The sequence below is a fragment of the Pimephales promelas genome, chromosome 21 (assembly GCF_988280905.1).
Source record: "Pimephales promelas chromosome 21, fPimPro1.hap1.1, whole genome shotgun sequence".
NCBI lineage: Eukaryota > Metazoa > Chordata > Actinopteri > Cypriniformes > Leuciscidae > Pimephales > Pimephales promelas.
This window is the reverse complement of record NC_142789.1, coordinates 418051-444872: the sequence shown is the minus strand read 5'-3', so window position 1 is coordinate 444872 and position 26822 is coordinate 418051. Positions and strand designations below refer to the sequence as shown.

Here is a 26822-nt window from a genome sequence, read left to right as displayed (position 1 = left end):
TTTAAACTTAATTTTTTTTTAAATATTCAGATTAAAATAAACCATAGGCCATCAATACACTAGAGACTCTGTACGTTCCTATTCATGTCCACGAAAAATAAGTTTATTCCAGTGCGCTATTTGTACACTTCTTTAAAATTAAAAATAACTCGTAACTCTTAGTACTTTTTCTGTACTTCTCAGAAATATGGGCTACTTCATATAGCTACTTCTCAAAAACATACTTATTACATTGCACGTATACTTAGAAATACTTGTACTCAATCTTTTGATCGAGAATCAAGTATTCTAAGCTTGTAGTTTACTCTTTTGCTTGAGTAGCGTAGTTTGCATACTGTCTTATTTTGACTTATAACTTATATTGTTTGAAAATACTGATTTATAGATAAAAAAAAAAACAGATGTATTCCTAATTCGGAGCATCTAGATTTGTGTGTAGGGTGGGCTGTTATAATTATGGTCCACTGGTCGAGTATGGGAGTGTTCCGGCGGTCCGTGTTCTCGCTGCTGCCCGGCAGGGGGCGCTGTGACACGCCTCGCAGAGAGGATCTCCCGATCAAAACAACACGGGTGAAGAAGAAGCAGAAACTAGCGATAGAAGTATTGTCAAATAACGCTATCGCTCATCAAACATTACACAGCACATTAGTTTAAAACTGCCTAACGTTTCCTGAATGAAATATTGAACCCAAGAAGAGGAATCTGTGAAGAGTTGATGGACTCGGTCCAAGTACACCGCTAAAACAAGTAAGTTATTTGACTAGGAAACTATCAGTACCTGTAAGTTCTCTTGTAGTAATAGTTGCAGTACAATGAAAAACATAGTTGTAAACTAGTTGAGTACACTACTGTTACACTTTTATAAGTATACTTTTATACAAAGTGGTATTGAAACAGTAGACTTACAAGTCGTTACAAGTATACTTCAATATAATCACTACATAAAGTATACTTTAAAATGTATTTTTCAACTTGACTTAAGCATACTTAAAATGAAGTTTTGAACTTCATGGGGTACTTTCCATAAGATCATCTTTCAATGCAAATCAAACCAGCTATTAGGCTAACTGAAGTAAAACCATGCCAATCTCTAGGTGTGGTGAAGGTGTGTGATGATGTGGGGATATTTTAAGGGAACTTTATCAGGATGCATATTATCCTGGATCCATGGCTTTTAAAAATAAAAATCTGCCTGACTCTATGGGAATTTAACATAGGGGTGTCCTGACTTATGCACCCTGTATTTTAAGGAAAAACATTTATTTATTTATGATGCATTATTCATTCACAAAGAAAATTGGTGTCCTTAAAGGTTGGAGTTTCCCTCATTTTTCTAATTAAGGCATTAAGATCAATATCCAAAAGATGATTTTTTATTCCTCTTTTTAGGCAACTTTAGCATGGGTGTCCAAACTTATTCATACCACTGTATGATTCTTCAGTGCTGTTGAGTTATTAAAGTAATAGTCTCTTTTAATACAAAAATATGTTTGTTAAATAAAACAACTTTACTTTTTCTATTTAGGCTTAAAGTAAATGTTGTATGATGTTATATCTTTTAAAGGAGTACACGCGAAACAGTATAAAAAATGAACAAAAGTGAATATTCAACATTTAACAGCATATACAGTATGTGTACTAAGAATGCCAGATAATGATTTAAAAACTCTAAATACATATTAGACCAAATAAATATAAAAATAATTTGCTATTTATTTTGTCTGACGGTGTTGACAAAAACAACGTGATAACTGGAGAAAAGCATGAAAAAAATACAAAATGAGGAGGTTGCACCGGTACATTGCTGAACAGCCAAGACCTTGGTTTATAATGATATACCTTCCGATTTTATAATTTAACTAACTTTTTATTTTCAAAATTAAAACCTGTTTTATCCAAATTCCCCAGAATCACTGATATGTAAATGTAAAGACATGTTTGTTTGTTTTTTCAGCCTCTTTTAACCCGTATGTAGGCTACATGTAAATAGAGTGGCCCAGTGGATTTGTCTTCATTCATTTCTCTTTGACTTCCTGCTGTACCAAGTGTGTGTGTGTGTGTGTGTGTGTGTGTGTGTGTGTGTGATCTGTCATCTGCGCTTCAGGAAACTGCAGCCTCAGTTCAGCCGAACTCACAGGACATGAAACTTTGGATATAAAACACATGGTAAGGACACCTTGATCTTCTTTCTAGTAAAAATAACATAAATGAGATGATTTTCTATATGCTCCATATAATCATTACGGATGAAATGTGTAGCTGATTCGGATACTATCATAAAACTGACAAACCTAAAATCTAACAGTCACTGCTCATGTTGGACTATAAGTTATTATTTCTATTATTATTAGGCTATTATTATTATTTAAATAAAATAAACTCTTAATACTGAGATGATGTGTGAGTTATTAGAGTGAGGATACTGTAATGTTTCTTTATTCCAGACGATAGTCCCTAACCCTGAGGGAGTGTAAGTCTGGTTATATGCTCTTTCAAACTGTGTATCTTTGTGGTTAAATATACCTGGAAAACTTGTCCATATCCTTAAATTTCACTCTCAAATCCCTTTTATATGATTATAATTTATGCCTATTATAATAGATAATATAATAGATAAACACACACACACATCTATGTGAGGACTCTCCACAGACGTAATGGTCTGTACTGTATATTTATCTACTCCTAACTCGACTCGACTCGACTAAAAAAACAAAACTAATTCTGTATGATATATAAGCATGTTTCCTCAATCCAGGCCCTGACACGAGTCCCGCTGAATCAGTGTGTATTCAGGTTTAAGTCCAAACCGGGACAGAAAAAACATGAACACACACACATACATATATTGCATTATTGAATTTTGGAGTGAAATATGTGATTGTTAATGAAACTAGAGATATTCTGAGTAGTGGTCAGTTCCTATAGGGTTTTCTGACTGATTGGTAAAACTAGATTTTGATAATAAACTCGTGCCTGACTTCCTCTCCTATAATATAATAGAGTGAATATTAAGAATATGACGGTGTGATTTTAAAGGGCGAGTGACTGATATTGAGTGTGTCTAGATCAGATCAGACAAAGCTTTCGTTTGTCTTTTGTCATTGACTCGAGGTGTGTTTAGCAGCTGAAGGCTCATTATTGGCTGCGGTTTCTATAGCAACCGGTGTGGAGTGAAGTGCTCTGCAAAGGTGTGTGGTTGAAGACACTTCCTGTGCCTCACTTTTGTTCTGAATCTGCTGTTCGCTTCATGACGGTTCATTATCTTCGCCGTGTAGTTGCTGCATACAGTTGGCAGAAGCATCAATTGTGTGTACTCGTCATTAAAGATTGCATAAGGACAATAGACACAGCCTCTGCCCAGTCTGTCTGTGGTCTGAGGTTTAGGCCCGTCCGTTCTGCTCACACCACACGACGGCTCACTTCTGTGAAAGCTTTGCCTTCCTCTACTGGCGTTCACCAAACAAACAACAATGCCTTCTATTGAAATAAAGCTGAAGGTTTGGGGTTCAAGCGATCGATAGCATCTGTGGCCTATTGTCCGTTACCACAGAACATGATTTTGACTTGTCCCTCAGTTTATTAGAACAACACAGATGCAAATCAAAGAATGTGATTGCATTAATGCGCTTACAATGGAAGTCTTCTTATTTTTGATAAGCCTGAAATCTGTTTGGAACATGTATTTTCTTCAGTAAACTGAGTGAATCTGAGACTTCAAGTAGGACTGGGCGATATGGCCCAAAAAAATGATCACGATAATCACGATAATTTTTTTTTTTTATATCAGTTGAAATCGATAATTATCACAATATATGTCAAATCTTTATTTCTTTCAAGTTTAGAGGCAGATTTTTGCTCCTAAGTGAAAGTTGTATAAACCAGAGTGTTAATTGTTTTTTTAAACTACTCTTTAAATTTATGTTCATTAACAAGTAACAGTAACATCTTTTTTTTTTTTATGTAACGACCACATTTTAATTTGGTAAAAAGTAATATTCTGACTGTTCAAGTATTCAAATCGAGGCGTGATCACATTAGCAACATTTCCAGTTGTCCACTATATCAGTCATGTAGTGAAGGGTGAAGTACGGCTCACATTTCAGAACAAGTAGCATTCAGAAAATTCGCTTTTAAAATCTAATGCTAAATCTTTTTAATGAAATTTTTAGCTTTACTGGATTTCGCTGAGCAACGTTGAGAATTGAGTTCATCAGTCGGGAACTGACGAAGTGGGTTTACGTACACTAGAACGGAGACTGATGATGGATTGGGGACACTGAAACGTAAAAGGAATATGTGAATAAATGTCAATTTTTATATTTTGAAGATAAACAAGACCAAGAATATATATTTAAAAAAGAAAAGAAAAGAAAATTTAGTTGTAAATGCATCAGACTTTTCAATGACTGATTCCTAAAGGTCCTGTATAGAGTGCCGAAGTGATGACGTCACTTTGTAGGACAACTGGGAAGCTAGCGGCGCACGGGTTCCCTCGAACGAAAAGCAATGCATTTCCCCACAGACTTTTGGAAAATTGCAAAAAATAAGATCTGTTTCTAACAAAGAGTTGTGACACTTAGACGTTTTGTCTATCAAGATAATCTTCAATCCCAACATTTATACATTTTGAAGCCTATATAAAGTTTTTTTAAAAACACAAGCAGACACAATAAAGTAAAAAAAAAAAATAATATAATATCAGAAACTCTCAGTAACGGTGTTCACTTCCAGTCGGACAATAATGCCTACAGAGTCAGAGTGCTGTATAGAGATGGAACAGGTATAGTTTACTAGTTTAATTACAGTTATTATAACGTATTTGTCATCTGCTTGGATGTATCCATTATTTATAGCCTACAAGTCTGCCGTTTTGGTCCGAATGATGATCAAACATATACTGATGAGTTTAATAAAGTTTATTGTACATCACACAAAAGATGAAGCGTCAGTTTTACTTCAGAAAATCACCGTAAGAGCTGAGTAAACAGTAAGTTATGTTGAGGGAGTTGAGGGAGCGTTCCTGAGGGCGGACGCTAGTCAAGAAACTGTCCTACTGACGTCATTAAAGAAGGAAGTAGGGGGATGTAGTCCAAACGGGCCGCTCGATCGATGTAGGCTACAAATATCTCGCTTGGCATTGAACTTTGAGCTTCATAATTTTACATATATTATTTATGCTCTAACAACAACATTATACACTAACTAAAGCTTGAAACATGGGATTACAAAGAACGGGGCCTTTAAAAATAGATTTTGGCAATAAACTCATGCCTCATTTGATGACTTATTACAGTGAATTTAATTTCCTCTAGTCCAAAACTAAACCTATAAGATTCCTTCAACTATTGTACAGTTTTATGAGCGCTCACGCCAGCTCTGATGCAAACAGCTCTTCATCTCGCTCATGTTAATTAATACTGTGTGGTGAAGCGCCCACAAGGTCAGATGCTGTTTATATGGATGTGTGTGTGTGACAGAAGCCGTCAGTGTGTCGTGCACGTTTGTCCTAGTTCCTCTCAACATTTCAGTCTAGCGTCACAAAATCGGACTGCAAATGATTAACTCTCAGAATGGCCGTTTTACTCGTAGGGTTGATCTGCTGCTTATTTAATAACAGACTGAACAGGATATATGTATTTTGATTTTCATAAGTGCATTTTTAAAACTTTTTTCATAAAGTAACACTCTCACCTTTATAATACACTGACAACCATCTTACAAACACAAGAGAAATCCGACAATGATCCACATACAGAGTTAAGTTGCACAGTCAATGCAAAACACCATCATAACAGGCGATACGACACTGTTGCCCAAACCGTATTCACTTCATAGCCCTTAATCCTGTAATTGTGGACAAATGTGGGCACAGAGGACGCAGGTGTGATCCTCATTTTTATTTTTTATTTTTGTCTATCCATTTATGGTGTGTTTTTTTTTATTTTGGGGTTCTTTTTGAATTTATTTACTTCAAAAAGTACCATATTTTCTATGTTTTATTTTTTGAACTACATTAAAATATCATTCCAATAAGTTCTTAGAGCTAAAAACCTAAAGATGAAGTGACTTTGCTGTCACCTGGTGTCTTATTTTGGCTTATTTTACAATACTGTAAATAACAGTTTTTCCTATGGGTGCCCATTTTTGACCCAAATACAAGATTAAGGAGTTTTTTTCACCCACTTAACATTGTAGAATTGAGTCAAAAAATGGTGTGTTCAGGAGGCAAACTTATGAAAAGTAGCCAAGTCTTGTACCGCTCAGATCAAGGGAAGCATTTTTTTAAAATAAATCAAAACTATTTTGCCCACATTTGTCCAGAATACGGTTTTAGAAATAATGCAATAAACATGCATGTAACCCCAATGTACATTTAATGACAAATCATCAAATTTGAGCACACAGAATATTCAGGAAAATGTATGTTTTTTTCAGTGTAAATATAGGACTCTATTTTACATCTCATTAGATCTCGTCTGTAAGTCAAAAGGGAACTTGAATTGTTTCATAATTACATTTTCTTAACAGGAAGAAAATGTGGACGTCAAAGCCCTCCGGGCCAAGTTTCACGCTCAGTTGGAGGCGTCCGGATCCGGAGGAGGAGGAGTTTCCGGCATCAGACCTCACGAGCCTTTAACCAATGGAGTGCTCCGAAACAAGCCTTCAGCTGTGCCTCCCCGAGCGATCGTGCCTCTGAACTCTTCAAGTGAACCAAAGATGCTTCACTCGGGCCCTCAGGGTGTGTTTCCAAGACCTCCTCCGGCTCATCGCTCCGGAGCCCAGGACGGCCCCAGACCGGGCCCCGTGGAGGGCAGCTCGCCGAGCCGAGTCCGGCTGACAGGAGAGCTTCTTCAGAGCAAGATCCTGAGACAGCAGAGCGACATGAAAGCGTGTTCTCCCTCCACTGTCAGACCGCCTCTGCCGGGCCAGCGCAGCGTCTCTGAGGTGGTGCCGCTGAGGAAGCCGCTTCCCCACGTCGGGCCTCGACCCGCCAAACCCAAGCGGCCTCCGTCCGTAAACCTGGAGCACTTCCGGAAAAAAGCCCCTCTCGTTCTTCCCAAAAGACCAACAGAGCCACAATGTCTGAAAGGTAGGAGGTTTTTTGAATGGAAAACAAACTTTTATTGCACACAAATCAGTAATAAACATACATCACTCATGAATAAAAAGGAATTTATAATGTTAGCTATTGTTAATAGACACAAGTTTTAACAGAAAAGCAGTTTTACTTGATATATTTGTGTTTGATCAGGACCAGCAAGACCGCCGAATAAACCGTGGACTCCGTCGTTGGCAGAAGAGTGAGTAATGTCTGTGATCGCCCGTTTGGGAGACGAGAGAAAGCACATTAGTTTATATCTACATCAGTATTGTGTCTCTGAAGTAGAACGAGACGCCACAGCTTCAGTTGTATTGTGTCGCTGTGTGCATGCATCTCTTCATCCTGGAAGTATGTGGGTGTAAAGTGCACTCGCTGGCGTTTCCTGACTCGTATGAAACCAGCTCAGAGAAGCACGTATTGTGTTGCGTTGTGTTTGTGTCCCACTGTAAAGTGTGTGATCTAACTCCTCTTTGTGTGTGTGTGTGTGTTGTCTGAATCAGAGATGTGCAGGAGACGTATGATGACATCAGCGCGCTCCCCCCTCCCCCTCCCCCACCCCCCAAGCCAAGAGGTAAACGTCAATACACTCTTATCTCATAGATTTACATATTATTACATAAATAGATTGACACAGAGTGACCCAGTGGCTCAGCAATGGGCTTAAAAACCACAAAGCAGTGCCTTGGTGACCTTCACAGCACCCTAACACTGTGGCGGGCAACATATAATCTTGCATGTGTCTCAAATGTGTTGTGTGTGTGTGTGAGGTTTGTTTTCTTTACTATGTGAAGCAGATATTATTTCTATTTTAAAATACATTCACCAATCCAGCATGTGTGTGTGTGTGTGTGTGTTCTCATGTTGCAGACTCGTGGACTGACGGCTACCCTTCTCAGCACGAGGTGTGTGTGAACGAGTGAAAGCGTAAGGCTCCCCGTGTGCAGTCTAGCATGTGCTCTAATATGCTATTTTTTGTATTGTAGGACAGCGATCAAGACATCTATGAAGACCCAGACTTGTGAGTCATGCATTTCCAAAACACTTACGATCCAAAGATCCCTCCGCACTCCGCCCAGACCGTTACTGAAGCTGACTGCGAAAACAGCTTGTTCACACACTATGATGATGATGATGATGTCACAAACATGAACACATTAAAATGCAGCCCTATCTAAACTCACTACAGACGCTCGTGTCCTCATCGTCCCGAAACTGACCCTGACTCGACCCGAGCGGCTCAGCACGCTCAACTAATGGATCCATTAATACTAACACTTACTATTCTAATCTGTATATCTGTTTGTTTTTTATTTAAAGTTGACCTACTGTTAGTTTCACTGCTTCTATCGCTCTCATCGTTCGTAAGTTTATAATAATATAATAAAAGCGTCCGCTAAATGATTAAAATATAAAAGTAAAATTGCACCTCTTGAATTCATGATTTATTGGTCAATATTAGAAAAGTTTTGGATATTTAATATTTAATTGCATGCTAGTTTCCTCTATTTAAACAACATTTAACTGTTAAACAACCTAACTGTTAAACTCTTAATAATCTATTAAAAATGTTCAACCTAATCTTTAACTAGTCTAAATTAATACTGTACATGATAATGTGGTGCAAAATTTATTTGTAGTGTTGTATTATTTGTTATGCTTTTGCTAGTGTTTAAGTTTATGTTTGGCGGTCCATAAATATGCAATGATGCATTCAATAATTCAAAGTGACACTAAACTGTTCCAAACGAATGCTTACGTATATTCTTCAAAGAATCCTGATTTTTATTTTATTTTTATCACTTTCAACCAATAAATCATTGAATAAGCAGAATTTATTTTTTGCAAAATTGATAATAACAAGAAATGTTTTATAATAACAAGAAATCAGCATTTGAGTGATTTCTGAAGGATCATGTGACTCTGTAATGCATCACAGGAATAAATTAGAATTTAAAATATATCAAAATAGAAAGTTATTTTACTTACTATTTAACTGCATTTTTAATCAAATAAATGCAGCCTTGGTAAACATGAGAGTTGTTTTTTTAACTGTAGTGTTTTTGAAAATAACTACTGGCTTATTGGTATCGGCCTCAATTTTAGTATTAGTGCATCCCTGTTTAGAAATCGAAATGGTACAGGAGCCTATTTAATTGTAAGGGTATAAGATGGGCATGCAAAACTTTTAGTTCAAGAAATCTACTTGTTATATTACATCCATATGCTCTTACAGCCTCAGACGGCTGAACAATCACTTCAATTATAACCTTTAAAAGAAATGTTCACATTATTCGTAACTCACTCCCCCTCATGAAGCAAACAGAGCTGTTAAAGATTAGCATGAATGAGCGTCTGCTTTTGTGTTCCCCTGAAGACTGAAGTCAATCTGATTTCATTTCAACCACATTTCTAATGTTTCAGACCTGTTCCTGCCGAGAGGAGAGTCTTTAAAGAGATTAAAAAGGTGGAGCTGGACAAGAAAGAACTGAAGGAAAAGCAGAAGCGGGAAAACGAGTATAGAAAAAAGTTTAAGGTAAGTGTTTGGTCTGTGTTGAAGCAAGCGTGTTTATGTGAGTTTAGCATTAGCATGTTCATATAGTGGCGTTTGCTCACGTAGCTGGACGGACCCATCGAGGCGATACACACGGCCCGTGTGCGCGAGGACTGGCAGGGCGGGAAGAGTGACCTGATGGTGCGGCAGGGCGAGAGCGTGGAGATCATCCGCGTCAACAACAACCCCGAGGGGAAATGGCTGGCGCGAAACCTGAGGGGCAGCGGTGAGTCACACGAAGATCATGTTTACAGCACAGCATTATTAATAATCATTTAGTAATCATTCATTTCTGAATATTCATAAAGTTCTGATTATGTGTTTACCATTGCAGTGGGCTACATCAGTAACTCGTGTGTGGATGTGGATTATGAGGAAGTGAAGCGTAAGATCCGTGGCCAAGCCGCCCCGTCTGCGGACCCAGAATGCTACGACGACATCGGCTCCAGCGGCGCGCACGACAGGTGAGACCCCGCGAACACACACACATGCGCCTGACCACTCAAACGCGTGAGCTCATGGTGTGTGTTTTCTTCTCTTTGCAGCAGTTTCCACAGCGACGGTGAGTTAGCGCACACACGCTAGTCTTTCAGACGGGTTCATGCATTGCTTTGAGAGTCTTCGTGCACTGATGTGTTTGGGTTCTGCTGTCCTCAGATGTGTATGATGATGTGGACCAAGAGTTTCCTCCTCCTCCCCCAGAGATCAGGTGCCTGTTGTCTTTCTTTCTCTTGTTTTATCAAATGAAGCGTAGTCACCAATACTTAATTTTACACAAATGAAAATGAGGCTGTGAGATTCTTCAGTCAGAAGAAGCGTTTCTATAGATGGAAGCCCGTGAAATCAGACTGGAAGTTTTTTGTCTTTTCGTTTGAATATGATAGACTTAAGCTAGTGTGCTCCAAAACTGTGACTATTTGTGTCCCGCCCCATACATTAAAAATAGACGCTGAAGCTGTGGCTTCAGTCAGTGTAAATGTGCTCTCCATTGGGGCGAATGAAGTCTGGCTTCACATTAGAGCTTTGATATAAGCTAAACGCTATTGGCTATTTCATAAAAGGGGAGGCATCATTGATTGATATGTCATTACCTGTGTTCCTGTTTCAGAGGAAATGAAGTCAACTCTACATAATGCTGCGCACTTCCGTGGGGCTTTAAGGGTTCTGTCAGGGGCTTCATTTATGGGGTGCTATCATGAGATCGTTTTATGAACTTAAATTATTTAATCATAGTTTATTTTGAATAAAGTTGGAGAATCAACATACTTAATTGCCAGAAAAAAAACAATAACCCAACATTAAACATTATGCAATCATTTAAGACCTTTCTCCTTATATAGAATCTTTTTTGCATAAAGGTTTTTTTTAATCGAGTCCAGAACGCCAGTGTTTCATATAGAACCCCTTTTGTTGTTTTCCATTAGTGTCGATCACTCGGCTGATGGAACTACAAAATACGACTGAAAATAATAATAATAATTTAAAAAAAAACCTAGATTGCCGATATTTGACGCGACTTAGACGTAGAACATCACAGACTCATTTTCATTTACTAAATGTGCGGCCACAAGTTGTTTGGGGAATATTTCGCAGATGAAATCCAGTGATTTCAGTAGGAATCCAAACATTTGTGAATTTCCCATGAGGGTGAAAGATTTCCCAGCGAGTTCAAGTTGGTGTCATGTCGCTGGGTCTGATGAGATGGTCCTCACTGCAGAACACGAAATCCACTTTACATATACCTAACCCCAACCCTCTCCGCCCCCTGATCCCTAACCCCACCCATCTCCGCCCCCTGATCCCTATCCCCACCCCTAATCCTACTCAGCTCCACCCCCTGATCCCTAACCCCACCCCTATTCCTACCCATCTCCGCCCCCTGATCCCTAACCCCAACCCTAATCCTACCCAGCTCCACCTCCTGATCCCTAATCCTACCCCTCTCCGCCCCCTGATCCCTAACCCCACCCCTAACCCCACCCATCTCCGCCCCCTGATCCCTATCCCCAACCCTAATCCTACCCAGCTCCACCTCCTGATCCCTAATCCTACCCCTCTCCGCCCCCTGATCCCTATCCCCACCCCTAATCCTACCCATCTCCGCCCCCTGATCCCTAATCCCACCCCTCTCTGCCCCCTGAACCCTAACCCCACCCCTAATCCTACCCCTCTCTGCCCCCTGATCCTTAACCCCAGCCCTAATCCTGCCCATCTCCGCCCCTGACCCCTAACCCCACCCCTCTCCGCCCCTGATCCCTAACCCCACCCCTAATCCTACCCCTCTCTGCCCCCTGATCCTTAACCCCAGCCCTAATCCTGCCCATCTCCGCCCCTGACCCCTAACCCCACCCCTCTCCGCCCCTGATCCCTAACCCCACCCCTAATCCTACCCCTCTCTGCCCCCTGATCCCTAATCCTACCCATCTCCGCCCCCTGATCCCTAACCCCACCCCTAATCTTACCCCTCTCCGCCCCCTGATCCTTAACCCCACCCCTAATCCTACCCATCTCCGCCCCCTGATCCCTAACCCCACCCCAATTCTGTCCATCTCCACCCCTTAGATCGGGATCCAGCTCCACCCCCCTGGATCTTGTGTCGTGCAGTGAGGTTCTTCTGGGTCTGATAGTGAGTTCTGTGTGACGTGTGCTGATTCTGGCCAGACAGTGGATCTGCTTTTTCCTGCAAAATTTGCCCAAATGTCAGTGATGTGACCTCACCTTAAGGCATATGTAAATAAAGGTGACTTGACTATATGTCTGTGTTGCGTTCCATTACAAAACAAGCAATCACACCACTTGTTTTCCTTTTATTCGCTATATTTGTGTCATATTGTATGTATGAAAGCTGCTGAAGTGTCTCTCTTCAGCTCGATGCGCTTTAAACAAAACTTTCTAAAGCCCATTTGAATTGTGTGTTAATGGATAACTAAAGTGGAAACTACCACAGAGGATAAAGAGAGCTTTTGTTTAACCTGAGCCCGGGGCTGAAGTCAAGACTCACAGTTTAAATGCATGAATTATCAGTTTATATGCATGAATTATTTTCTAAAAAGCTTAATGTTTCTTTTGATTTTTGTGAACATCATGCATAAGAGAGTTAACATTAATACCATGTGTTTTTCTTTAGCCATGATCCGAAAATGGCCAAGCTGCGGGAGAAAGAGTTTAGAAAGAAATTCAAGGTAAATCTGTCTTACTTTTGTCCATTTTTTCCCGGTTTAGCTTCGATTCTAGTTGATCGTTGCCATGAGAAGCTGTAAGGTGTCTTAAATAGTAAAAGATATCAAACTATTGAACAGTTTGAAGGGCCCATCCGAGTTCTGTACAGCATGATGGTGGACCCGAATGCCAGTCTGAAGAAGGCCGGGAGCAAAGAGCTTCCGCTGGTCCGTGGAGAGATCCTGGAGGTGATCCAGGAGACCAGCAAGAAGCGCGTGCTGTGCCGGAACAGCGAGGGCAAATGTGAGTCAGGCACGGCCTGCTGGGAAATATATATGCTTTGCTTTCTTTCTTCAGTTCTGTCAAAACCAAGAGCACAGTGCTATAAAGATCAGCTTTTATTTTGAATACAATGATTTACCGTGATTCATTTATCGTTTACTCTTTCTCTTTGCACAGATGGATATGTGCCCTTGATTCACCTCCTGCATGAGTACGCATTCATTTATTTATTCACAGTAATACACAATCCGTGGTTTCATTCATACACAAGGCATAAGCTGTTCGAGCTCTGGCATATCTTCAAACAGTTGTTGTGTTTGATTATGCACAGTAGTAATGTTTCATTTCATTTAGAAAAGCTGTTTAAAGGCACACTATGCAGGAATCCCGTCTGTCAAACAGCGCCCCCTGGAGGACCTGTGTTTAACGTCACTGTCGTAAACAGCACTCGCGCAGAGCCTCTGCACTCACGGCCTGATGCCCATCTGAAGCTGTTATTTTAAGGGATAAATCCTGCATAGTGTGCCTTTAAATTAAACTAATCCTGGCTTAATCTAAGCCTTGTCTGTGTTCTCTTGTGAATAATGTTATCCTCTGGTATTGTTTTCAGGGAGAATGATGTTTATGATGACATTGACACTGCTTCAGGTACATTATTGTAGTATATAATAAAATATATTTTATTTGTCATTATTATAGCAACTGATTGTAAAAGAATTATCATGATTTGATTTATTAATAGTGTATTTGTTTGTTTAATGGCAGATATATATGATAATGACGACAGCTGACCTGTGTGGAGACGACGGGATCATCCACAGCGTTTTCCCTGAGAGACTGAAGTGCTTTGAACACACTTGCTTCAGGAAACTGAAGCTCAAAGCTTTGTATATTGTAGAAATAATTATTATGGAACATTATAATCATAAGAATTGTGAAAAAAATATTTTGTAAAGATTTTTACTTGTAATTATCATAGGGATGATTTAATATTTGTTAGATTTGATACTGTTACATCTTTCTCTTTTGTGCTATTGACATTCCAGCACTTTTAAAATAAATAAAGTTTTATATTTCATTTTATATATTTATTTACTTACTTATTGGTGGTTCATTATTCACTTGTACACATGTACTTTGTCACTATGTAACTATTACAATAATGATGCTAGTCTTACTTCTTTGCCAACTCGTTTTTGAATTGTTTTGAATTAAATGTTGAGGTTTTTTTCTACAAAACCCATATTATTCTGAAGAACAAAATTATATTGTTAATCTTAATTTTAGTTTTGAGAAAAGTTTTCACGCACAAGACAAAAACAACAGCTGTATATCCTTAAAAATATACTACATTTTCTAATTCTGATCCCACAGTGTACTTTAAAACCCTTTCAAATATGAAAACACAAAACAAAAAACTCATAAAAAACTTGTTATAATTCTAAGGATTTTTCAAATGTACGTTGTAAAGGCCCAAACATTTATTTATTTATATACATATAGGGAATAACTGTACTAAATGTTGACTTTTTGTTAATTTCACATATTCTTAAATAAACAACTATAAAAAAAAAAAAAAAAAAGGCCCAAGGTTTGTTTACGGTGATTCCGCGACACAAGCTAGATCGGCTCTCGATTGCTTTGGTCTGACGTGAACACTCAACATAATTTCCTGTACGAAGTCCACTAATGCAAGACTGCTGCTAAAAGGGTGCATTTGATATTTGTTGACTTAGATGTGCTTTATATGTCTTACATTCTGAAAAGTTATTAATGGATGGACCACGTACGCCACATCCTTCGTCTGAGAAATTTACACGGTGATCCGCAGAAGAGAATCAATTAACCCGAGTCATGCCGAGTTCAGTCGAGTCCCTCATCAGTGTGCTGGAGTCATACAGGGGAAGGGATAAAGTGGTGAGTTTATATTTACACGCTTCATAACAACCCCATATTACGACAAACAAACAACAAAAACAATACAACATAAAATGCTAAATTAAATATATAATAATAATTTAATAGTAAATTTTATAGATTTTTATAATATGAGCCATTTCAGCACACACACACACACACATATATATATATATATATATATATATATATATATATATATATATGAAGAGTTCAGATGCAAAAGCCTCTAAATGCCATTTGAAATTTTCTTCTTTAATGATGATTTTTATCAAACTTGTATATTTAAGTTCAGTAATTTCACTTAAATGGCAATGATAATTATTTAAGTGAAATTACTGAACTTAAATATACAAGTTTGATAAAAAATCATCATTAAAGAAGAAAATTTCAAATGGCATTTAGAGGCTTTTGCATCTGAACTCTTCATATATATATAAAACAACTGATAAAAAAGATAAACACAATATACATTTTTTTTTTTTAAATCTCAACATTATTTATATGTTTAAGAGATTTTTATAAGGCCAAATCTGGTTAAAGACTCTTGTCTGTTAGTGTTGGACGCATTTACAGTGCATTCTTACTCTTTGTAAGTCTTGTTAGAAACACACTAGATATAAGGAATGAAGTAACTGTGCACATCCCTCATTCCCAGTCATCATCCATGCATGCTGGTGTGACGTGACGTGCAGGTTTGATTGCTCGTGTTGTGCTCTGGCTGTAGATCAGGACGCTGTGCTACGGCTCCCAGCTGGTCGGAGGCGTTCTGGCCCGGAAGAGGTCCCAGTCTTCGGTGGGGAAGCGTCTCCTGCTGTTCTCCGCTCAGCTGAGTCACTGCAGAACCACACTGAGGCTCTTCGATGACCTGTCCATGCTGGCCTACTCCACCAGCTATGGGCTGGGAGCCTCGGTGAGGACACCTCACTTCATTAAACACTGCAGTTTTGAAGGAAAGTCTGATGAATGGCCTTTGTTTCTCAGGAGGAGGATGCTTTGGTGCGCTGGATGTCCATTCTGATGAATATAGCTGATCAGATGTATTACCCCTGCGAGCACATCGCCTGGGCCGCAGACGCAGAGCTCATCAACACTAGATCCGACCGGTGGTGGGCGCTGAGCACGGGCCTCTGGGGCCTGTCACTCGTCCTCGGCATCCTCCGGTAAAGTGTGTGTTTCGTTTAAACCTGTTACAGGATCAGTACAACATTTACATTCACTCATTTAGCTGACACTTTTATCCAAAGCGACTTACATTTGCTATATATGTCAGAGGTCGCACGCCTCTGGGTCAACTATAGGGGTTAAGTGTCTTGCGCAGGGACACATTGGTGTCTCACAGTGGATTCGAACCCGGGTCTCTCACACCAAAGGCATGTGCCTGATCCACTGCGCCATCACCACCCCCTAATTACAACATAATTCGTAAAAAATAAGGATACAAATGACAATTCAGATCTTAAAACTTAATTTAAACTTGCAAATAAAGTTTTAGGTTGATTTTTTTTTTTGTTTAATATAGCCTAATTTATGGCAAAATCCGCAAACGGAAAAAAAAAACGCAGAAAATGTTGTCGAATTTCTAACCCTGTGTCCGTTGCCTCCTGTAATCTGTAATAGCAGCGAACGGCAGCTTGTGAATTAGTTAACGAATGGTAATGGGTAACTGAAACTAAAACCATACTTGTCATTACTTCAAATAACTTATTGTAAATAATAATAAAAAAAATATGAAAAACAACTAATAATTTTTTACAGTATAACATTGTTTTTATTGCAGTTTTGATCAATTAATGCATTCTTAGAGAGCAGAAGAGACTTTTTGCAGTGTCCTTGGTACACATTGCATGTTCATTTCAGTAATAAGAATAAACTGATATGAAATTTAGAGTAATAAGAGTAAATTATGGATAATTTCAAGCAGCAAAGCCTATAACCCTAACGCTCTATGGTAACTCTATGTACTTATATTTTGATAATACTCTGTAGCAAGGACACCTTAAAATAAGCCTTCTTTTCAAAAGAAAATAAGCCTTCTTTTCACCTTCTTTCAAAAACATTAAAACAGTTTATTTAGTGAGCAAGTGTTGTATTATATTTATATTATATATGCAAACCACGCATTTTCACTAGTGGTTACAGACTAATATCTGTTTGTCTTTGGTAAATAGCAAAAATGTTTGTGTTTAGGTCCATTAGATCCATCCAGATTCTGAGGAGAAGAGTGCAGAGGTGTGGAAGTTCAGCGGACAGCAGGTGTGTGTGTGTGTGTGTGTTCTGCATATCCTCTGCCTATGGCATAAACACTGAATGTCTGGTTGTGTCCGGTCAGCGGGGAGAGAGCTGCGCTCCGGAAGCAGGTCCGAGGGGAAGTGCTCGGTGTCCTGGGCGGGTTGTCCGATCTCAGCAACGCCGTTCACTGGATGCCGCCGGGGTTCCTGTGGGCTGGACGGTTTCCTCCATGGCTGGTGGGGCTGATGGGAACGGCCTCGTCTCTGATAGGTCTCCTACAGATGAGCTCCAGTGATCAAGGAGCATGACTTAAACCAAACCATTACACACACACATGATCTGGGACTATTTGTAATGTATTAATAATTATGTTTAACAATGTGCAATTTATGCAGACTCACTGATAAGTCTGTATTTTGAAATTCCGTTAACTTCTACTCTGGTGAATAGTTTAAAAAAAAAAACAATGTTATATTGAATTGTAGATTCAACAATTTATACAAATAATGTGAAAATGATTCAAGTATAATTGCGAAATAAATTTTTATTTTTTCAATGACTCTTTACAGAATCCTCATTCAACGGTTAGATTTTAGAAAGTTTTGAATGGAGAATTCTGATGAGACGATGGATTGATTAGTCGTGTCTTGTTCGGATGCGCATGCGCAGTGGAGATGTTATATTCCTTCACTAGGTTAAGTTTTTGAGAAGCTGCTTAATCACACAGTGATATCCGAATAAAAGTTTTCCTTTCTAAACTAAATAAATCCCGTCAGTTTGTAAGGATGTGTTTGTGAAACTCGACGGCTCCGAGCGCCAGGCGTTGAAGCGATCGGATGTTTAGCGGTTGGGGAAAGGTAACGTTAAGTTAAGTCGTTATTGAATAACACTAGAGTTAATAATTCTCATATGTGTATTTATGTCATCAGAAATCAGATTTGCAAGCTTTGTATAGACAGTGTCATGTACTTTGATCCATCCACGTACACAGTCAACTCAGCGGATGTGTGTGTGTTATTACAGTTACACAATGCACATTATCTCATAGACATCGCTGTGATTTACCTTACCCAGAAGTCTGTGATTGTAGTGATGTAGTGTCTGATACTTGGGCACTTTAGAATACCTCCATACTTCCAGTTGCTTTTTTATGCGTTTGATGGCGAACTATTATAAAATATGGAAATATGTTTGATAAAAACCTTGACTGGTACAGTTATATGAGGTTATGTTTCAAACTCACCAGTTTTACTCTTTAATCTAGGTTGTTTTCCATGGATGAAGGTTCTTCTGGGAAAATGAACGGTTATTATTAGGGTTATTATTACCTTACTAAGGCTGAGCGATGGCTGATGGGTTTCTCTACGATGGAGATGTGGAGTCGGACCAGAGTTTCCTTGCTTCTTCTGATCCGTCCAAGTCTGGAACCGAAGCTTCATCTCCGGATGGATCTGATCCCTCCACTAACCCTCCTGAATCCACACATCTGCTCAGTGGGAATCAGCTGGAGGATCTGGATCGCTATGACCCACTCGAGCCCCCACCGCTGGACTGGCGGTCCGACTCCTCCAGCGAGGCCGGTTCGGCTCTAGAAAGCTGCTCCATCGGGGATTTTGAGGCTCCTGGATTCTTCAACACAGAGTTGAATGAAGACATGATGTCTGCAGCGAGTGACGACCGAGCTCAAGACTCCAGCGAAGCTTCGGACAAAACCGGAGAGCTTTTGTTTCGGGAAATGTGTGAGAACGAGCCTGAAAGAAATGAAAAGAGAAAAGAGAATTATGCAGAGGATGGAGAAATGAGGAAAGGGGAAAACGAAGAAAAAAGTGTGAGACACGACATTGAACACTCACACATTCAAAGCCTTCTCACTCAACTGCATCTTTTCCATCCGCCATCTCCATCCGCCAGCGCCTCGGCCAATCACGGCGCTCCAGCGGAGCCAGACCCCAACAGCCCTGAAGCTTTGCTCTTCTCCCATGAGTATCAGAGAGATCTGCTGCCGCTGCTGGAGGACCCCGAGCCGCTCCTTCACACGCGCCTGGTGACCCCTGACCTCCAGCCGGGTCTCAGGAGGCAGAGCAGCGACGCAGATGAGGCCATCTCCATTCCTCACAGCGAGGACGCCTGGCACAGACACCTGCAGGACGAGCTGTGGGTCTCAGAGGAGCACCAGTGGGACCAGTCTGTCCCCACAAACAACCATCTGGTAACCTTTAGCCCTCTTTAGTCTTAAAGGGACAGTTGCCCCAAACCTCATGTTGTTGAGGTTCTGTCTTCTGTTGAACACGAAAGTTAAAAATAAAAACCAAAAAACTCATTGACTTCACCAACATTCTTCAAAATATCTTCATTTGTGTTCAACGGAGGGGAAACTCGTACAGGTTTGGAACTGTCCCTTTAAAATCTCAGACTTCTGGTCATAAAGGTGTTCGTTGCTTGATAGAAAAGCGAATTTAAAGCATTTCCCACGGCTGTTTCTATAGAAGTCAGTTTCTGCCATAGAATTAAAAATGAAGGTAATTGTATCGGTATATATTCTTGACTTCATTTATAGCAATTCCGTGTTTATCTGGCTATTTTAGATGAACATCTCATAATTCAAACTTTATTTCTCAGAATTGTGTGTCTATTGCACTTTTTTTTCTTGCAGTTTTAACTTTAAATCTCTTAATTCTTAATTGATTTTCTTTCCTCTGTATTCTGAGATGATCCCCCGGTCACACGGCAAGCGTAGTCCCAGACTAAAGTGCACGTTTGAGATGTTTAAACTGAAAGCAACTTGCACTGGCATAAAATATATCAGTGTCATTTGTGTATGAACTCGCAATTCTATATTATTATAAACTCAGCATTGCAAGGAATCGTCAAAATTGTATGATAAAAAGGCCAAGTTGGAAATTGAGCTTTTGTTGGTATTTTTAATGCAAATGTGAGTTCTGACTGGTTGGGCCACAGTAGTGGACTCATCAGAGCTCAGATGCAGAGCTGATTTTCTTTTGTCTTTAAACAGGAAGCTGAGACACAGCCGGCTTATAAGAACGGTATGAAACTCAATGTAAAGTGTTTACCTTTTGCATTTATTGTCAGAGCTCTTGTGATGTCGATGGTAAATACTGTCATTGTGTTGTTGTTCTCAGTGCCTGGACCATGTGACCCTGAAGACCTCCTGGACGGGGTGATCTTTGGGGCGAAATATCTCGGATCTACACAGTTACAGTCTGAGAAAAACCCCTCCACTAACGCCCGCATGGCCCAGGCACGGGAAGCGATGGATCGCATCAAGGTTAACTTTAATGTTCAAGTTCTGTTTGCTAAAGCAAGTATTCACCGGGACACGTTATTTCTGCAGGACACTCATATGAAATGAAACATTTGTTCATTTACTAAAGACATCTATTGATTTTAAAATAATGTTTAAATTTTACACACTTTTTTTCATCAAATGCTAAGTTTTCTATATAAGGAAATTCTGCAATAATAGCTGAAAATTATACAGTAATTATAATTAAACAGGAACTTCAAGAACTTAAACACTTCTGCTGGAAAACGATGGCATACAAGACGTTACAAAACATGGTTTTGTTTTTGTTTTTTAATTTTCAACCAATTGAATATATTAGTGGCAGTTTAATCAGTGAGGAAGCGCCTACAACAGTGTGGTTTTACCCAGGCAACCACTCCTCGTGCTAAAAACACTCTTAAAGGGATAGTTCACTTTGAAATTAATTTTTGATATGTTTTATCTTCCCTCAAGGGCATCCAAGATGCAGGTGTCTTTGTTTCCACAGTATTTTCAATTTTGACATTTTTCAGTCAAACCGTTGTTGTCTATCAGTCATACACTGGAGGCTAAGGGGGTCCACCAAAGAGAAGTCCAAATTAAACATGATTTAATGACTCGTAAATGTAAGTACACACTGATGGCCTAAGACACGAAACGAGCGGTTTGTGTGAGAAAACCAACAGTATTTATATCGTTTTAACTCAGCCATGACAAAATGATCTGACGGCACGGGCGCTTCGGTCTGGAAGTGATCGACGTCACTCTTTGTTTATACAGAGATTTGGGAAGTTTTAGCTTTCACTAAACATGTTTAGATATACGAGAAACCGCAATGGAAGACGATTTCTGTATATCTAAATATGTTTAGTAAAAGGTAAAACTTCCGAAATCTCCGTGTAAATATTGAGTGACGTCACACGCAAGCGATCACTTCCGGCGTAACATTGAACTGATTCAGTTCGGTTCAGTTGGACATTGAACAACTGATTCAGATCACTGTGATTACACGAGGTAAAAACAATATAAATACTGTTGGTTTTCTCACAAAAACTGTCTTAGGCCATCAATGTGTACTTTTACGAGTCATTAAATCATGTTTAATTTGGACTTCTCTTTGGTGGACCCCCTTAGCCTCCAGTGTATGACTGATAGACAACAACGGTTTGACTGAAAAATGTCAAAATTGAAAATACTGTGGAAACAAAGACACCTACATCTTGGATGCCCTTGAGGGAAGATAAAACATATCAAACATTAATTTCAAAGTGAACTATCCCTTTAAGATGTCTAATACAACACATCTGTGCTGTGTCTCTAATGTCCAGGCACCTGAAGGAGAGTCTCAGCCTATGGCGGAGGTGGATCTGTTCATTTCCACTCAGAGAATCAAAGTCCTGAGTGCTGACACACAGGTCAGGCCAAACACTCGCTCGCCGTCCGTCTGATGTTCTGAGTGATGTCTTCTGGGATGTGTGGCTGATTTCTGTCTGTCCTCCAGGAGGCCATGATGGACCACGCGCTGCAGATGATTTCATACATCGCCGATATTGGGAATATTGTAGTTTTGATGGCCCGCAGGAAGCCAGCCAATCGCAAATCAGCGGACTCCTCGGCGACCTCTGCAGCACCACCGAAGAAGTGCTGGATGATCTGCCACGTGTTTTCTTCAGATGATGTGAGTCAAGCGTTTAGTCGGAGCCCGTGCGCCAATGTCTGGAGATAAACAGAGGTGACCGCGGGTCATTGAAGACAATACAGCTGCGTTTTAGAGCGTTTGATTGGAAGTCACTCTTAATATGTCCACCTGGACAAAGAGTTGGTAAAAAAAATGTTCCAGGGTTTTCATTATGCATTTACGTGTAAAAATATCTTTTGATATTGTAATTAGATCAGACTTTCATAATTTGCTCCTCATGTGTGTGTTCTTCAGGCTCAGACCATCGCACAGGCCATCGGGCAGGCGTTTGGCGTCGCATACCAGCAGTTTCTGTACACTAACGGAATTAAAGCTAGCGACCTGAGGCCAGGCGAGTACAGCGATTACCTCGGCACTCAGGAACTTTATAACGGAGACCTGGTTCACTTTTCCCGCTCTGAGAACATCCGAGAGGTGAGGACGTCTGGCCTTCGATGCGGATCTGCTGCTTTGAACACTTTTCTCTTTACTGTAATCCGGCGAGATGTTTAGGGGTGGAGCGTAAACTGGTAGAGATTTTGGATAACAGTCTCTATCGTGGTCTCTATCGCATTATTTCAATGCCTTGCAGTTTAAAAACGTGATTTTTATTTTTTATTTTTCATGTGGTTAGTTGACCCAAAAAATGAAAATAATGTCATTAATGACGCTCCATCATGTCGTCCCAAGCCCGTCAGACCTCCGCTCATCTCCGGAACACACTTTAACCCTCAGGTGCTCTTCGGTCATTTCTGACCGAAAAATTTTCTGTTTTGAATTTCTAAAAATCACAGCTTCATCGGAAGGTTATGAAACTTGGTGATTTTTATGGCATTGGGTATGTGAATACAAAAAAAAAAACGGAGGTCATGATCTGAGCATGCTAAGTGGTCTTAAAAAAATAGTCACACTTGTGGTCATAGGAAATGAATGGGAAATTGACCAAAAAAAATCTCTGAATTTTTGTATGTGCAATCTAGAAATCGGCCACAATTCTAAGAAAAAGTACACCGCAGGAAAGGGGAGACACTCTACAACATCTAGAGTGCAAAACAGACACACACACACACACACACACATACAAACACACTTTTATACACATACACACCAATACATTTTGATTACAAAAAGTATGTTTTGAATTTTTTTAAATTACAGCTTCATCGGAGTGTTATGAAACTTAGTGACTTTTATGGCATTATGTATGTGAACACACAAAAAAATGAGGTCATGATCTGAGCATGCTAAGTGGTCTTAAAAAAATAGTCACACTTGTGGTCTTTGGTCAGAAATGACCCCCATAGGAAATGAATGGGAAATTGACAAAAACACAAAAATTCACAAATTTTTATTTATTTATTTTTTACATTTTTAAAAAAATAATAAGTCGTTTTTGAGATTGTTTCAACTATATATTCAAATCCACAAAAAAAAAATGTGTTCATAAACAGCTGGGGAATTCACATGCCTCTCCATAGAGAGCTGCACATGCCATCTAGTGGTTACACCATGATTCTACGCTTTTTCTCTATACTGTAACCAGATGGTGCTAATTTTCTTCAAAAAATATTTTTTCTGAAGGCCTAGACTCTATACTAAACCAAAATACTGCATTAATAATTTTTTGAAAGAAAAAAAATAATATATATATATATATATATATATTTTTTTTTTTTTCCATGGCAAAAATAGACCATAAATATTGCATAAATATTAAAAAATTCAATCAAATTGTCTCAAAATACTAAATTACAAAGAATAAATATTATAGAACAAAAATAAATTGCATTGGTTTTACTGGGATGGAGGAAATTAAATTTTTAGGTGTCCGGTCACTTTTGACCAGGAAGATAACAAGTGTGACTCCGAAATGAGGGTTAAGATATTTTAGATTTAATCCGAGAGCTTACTGTCCCTCCATTGGAAATGTGTGTACGGTATACTGTCCTTGTCCAGAAAGGAAATAAAGACATCATCAAAGTAGTCATGTGACATCAGAAAATACATTTTGCTCCAAAAATAACAAAAAGGATTTCCACACAGAGGAGCACTTGCAGCCATGTTTATTTGAACCTGAACACACGGACGCATCAGACGCGTCACTGAACGCGGATCCACAACAGAACCGCAACACAACAGCTATATAGCATGAATAAAACCCCACTCTCCCCTGTTTGATGTTCAGGTGTGCATATCGAAGAAGGCCGGAGAGATCTTAGGCGTGGCGGTGGTGGAGTCCGGCTGGGGCTCGATCCTGCCGACGGTGGTGGTGGCTAACCTGCTTCACGGCGGCCCCGCGGAGCGCTCCGGCGCGCTGAGCATCGGGGACCGCATCATGTCCGTCAACGGCACCAGTCTGGTGGGCCTCCCCATCGCCACCTGCCAGAGCACCATACGGGTAAGACCGGCACACATCAAGCGCTCCACAGCAATAAAACACACAAAATACTGAGTTTTGTTTCTCGGCAGGATTTAAAGAACCTGTCGACGATCAAGCTCAGCATCGTTCACTGCCCCCCGGTCACCATGGCCATCATCAAGCGTCCGGACCCCAAGTATCAGCTGGGCTTCAGCGTGGAGGACGGGATTGTAAGCAGCTGTGTGTGTGAGGCTGTGAGGAGGACGTGACGTTCTGCTTCTGCTAACATGACTTCTGCAACCAACAGATCTGCAGTTTAATGCGAGGAGGAATCGCTGAGCGCGGCGGCATTCGAGTCGGCCATCGAATCATCGAGATCAACGGACAGAGTGTCGTCGCCACGCCTCACGACAAGATCATCCACATCCTGTCCAGCGCTGTAGGAGAGGTAGGAGGAAGAAGGAAATCAAACACACTCCAAAACATCTGTCTCTAATCAGGTTTCAGATCTGGTTTGAGTGTTTTATTGCTGTTCAGACTACATAAAACACTAATTGAGTCAAAAACACTTTTTTCTGGTTATTAAATTATAATTACATTTAATAATCATTTTTTTTTGCTAATTACTTTTTAGCTTGGTTGAATGAATGTTTTATTGATTAGATTTTGAGATGTGGACGGATGAACATGAGCGGCTTTAGCTGACGGAGTAATAACACCAGAAGATCCAGCTATGACTTATGATTGCGTTTGTGAATCGTTCACTATAAGAGCTTAAAGGAGTCGTTTACTTTAAAAAAAAACTTTTGCTGATAATTTACTCACCCCCGTGTCATCCAAGATGTCCATGTCTTTCTTTCTTCAGTCAAAAAGAAATTAAGGTTTTTGATGAAAACATTCCAGGATTTTCTCCATATAATGGACTTCAATGGGGACCAAACGGTTCAAGGTCCAAATGAGAGTTTCAGTGCAAACTGTTCAAACCCGTTTATCAAAATGAACAAATCTTTTTTCATGTCATTTGGTTCATTCAACGAACGAAATGAACGAGTTGACTCTGGAAAAGATTTGTTCATGTTGATGAACAGGAGAGTCACGAACGCGCATCACAGAACAGAGCAAGGCGACCATTTGAGCTTATAAAACTTAAACTTTGTTATTTATTTATTAAATGAGCGATCGTTTCGCTTGATAAGACCCTTATTCATCGTCTGGTGTCGTTTAAAGCCCTTTGAACAGTTTGCACTGAAACTCTCATTTGGACCTTGAACCGTTTGGTCCCCATTGAAGTCCATTATATGGAGAAAATCCTGGAATGTTTTCATCAAAAACCTTAATTTCTTTTCCACTGAAGAAAGAAAGACATGGACATCTTGGATGACACGGGGGTGAGTAAATTATCAGCAAAAGTTTTTTTGAAAAGTGAACTACTCCTTTAACTTGCATTTTCATTAGTAATAAACTCGTTTCTAATCTGTAACAGATTCATCTGAAGACTATGCCGACGTCGACGTACCGTCTCCTGACCGGCCTGGATCAGCCGGTGTTCCTGTAGGAGCGCGCCGCTCGGGTCACGTGCACGTGACTGAAGTGTGGAGACGTTATTCTCTGTCCTTTAGCAGAGGCTGAACGTGTAGAACGTTACGAAGATCATGGACCTGTGTTTTAAGCTGTTTTAGAGCTGATTATTATTATTATTTAACTGCTGGTTATCATGTGTACATTTGTTTTGCTCTTGCTGCTAAGCCAGTGTGCCTGAAGACAAGCCTTGTTTTTGACAGACTATGCATTAGTTAAATAACCTCGAGTCTTCCATCTCACGCTTCGGCAATATCTCGTTACGGATGTGACGTTCAGTGCTTTTAAGGGTTTACACGACTCGCTGCCTGGAATCATGAACGCTCCTTGAGTTGTTTTTAGCTATATAGAGAGAAATATATTTTAATAACTGCTGTATTGGATGTTTATTAAACATACATGAAGACATTATTTCTTGATTTGTGTGTTTAATTGTTTAAAGAGAGAAAAAAGGGTAGTCCTGTTCTAAGGTATATCTTATAGTGTGCCGAAGTGATGACGTCACTTTGTAGGACAACTGGGAAGCTCCCTCGGTCGAAAAGCAATGCATTTTCCCCGTAGACTTTTGGAAAATCGCAAAAAATAAGATCTGTGTTTAACAAAGAGTTGTGACTCTTACACGTTTTGTCTAGCAAGATAATCTTTACAAGTTAATCCAGAATTTATACATTTTGAAGC

At 39.7% G+C, this 26822-nt stretch overlaps 3 protein-coding genes across 6 annotated transcripts; all 3 read left to right on the top strand.

Moving 5' to 3' along the window:
• The first annotated feature begins 499 nt into the window (after positions 1-499).
• LOC120467813 (uncharacterized) lies at positions 500-14182 on the top strand. Of its 4 annotated transcripts, XM_039656322.2 has the most exons (17): positions 500-747; positions 2105-2166; positions 6532-7093; positions 7256-7304; positions 7606-7676; positions 7973-8007; positions 8089-8123; positions 9527-9638; positions 9723-9882; positions 9991-10120; positions 10202-10218; positions 10314-10365; positions 12784-12838; positions 12956-13118; positions 13275-13308; positions 13708-13745; positions 13863-14182. In XM_039656322.2, the coding sequence occupies exons 2-17, from the start codon at positions 2164-2166 to the stop codon at positions 13886-13888; spliced, it is 1542 nt and encodes a 513-aa protein (XP_039512256.2). In that variant the 5' UTR covers positions 500-747; positions 2105-2163; the 3' UTR covers positions 13889-14182. The 4 variants fall into 4 exon arrangements, with proteins under 4 accessions (XP_039512256.2, XP_039512255.2, XP_088981433.1 ...); XM_039656321.2 differs by lacking the exon at positions 500-747 and having other exon boundaries at positions 2056-2166; XM_089125307.1 differs by lacking the exons at positions 500-747; positions 2105-2166 and adding an exon at positions 4702-4783 and having other exon boundaries at positions 10205-10218.
• Positions 14183-14763: 581 nt separating this feature from the next.
• Positions 14764-17806, top strand: pex11g (peroxisomal biogenesis factor 11 gamma). The gene is made up of 5 exons (XM_039656308.2): positions 14764-15014; positions 15742-15927; positions 15999-16177; positions 17205-17270; positions 17347-17806. Exons 1-5 carry the CDS (start codon positions 14952-14954, stop codon positions 17552-17554), a joined length of 702 nt encoding a protein of 233 aa, XP_039512242.2. The 5' UTR covers positions 14764-14951; the 3' UTR covers positions 17555-17806.
• A 107-nt stretch (positions 17807-17913) lies between these two features.
• On the top strand, positions 17914-26555 carry LOC120467804 (amyloid-beta A4 precursor protein-binding family A member 3). Its single transcript, XM_039656307.2, has 11 exons — positions 17914-18103; positions 18511-19455; positions 20260-20290; positions 20387-20532; positions 21858-21944; positions 22031-22207; positions 22463-22642; positions 24393-24605; positions 24677-24796; positions 24874-25014; positions 26050-26555. The coding sequence occupies exons 2-11, from the start codon at positions 18592-18594 to the stop codon at positions 26119-26121; spliced, it is 2031 nt and encodes a 676-aa protein (XP_039512241.2). The 5' UTR covers positions 17914-18103; positions 18511-18591; the 3' UTR covers positions 26122-26555.
• The last annotated feature ends 267 nt before the right edge of the window (positions 26556-26822 follow it).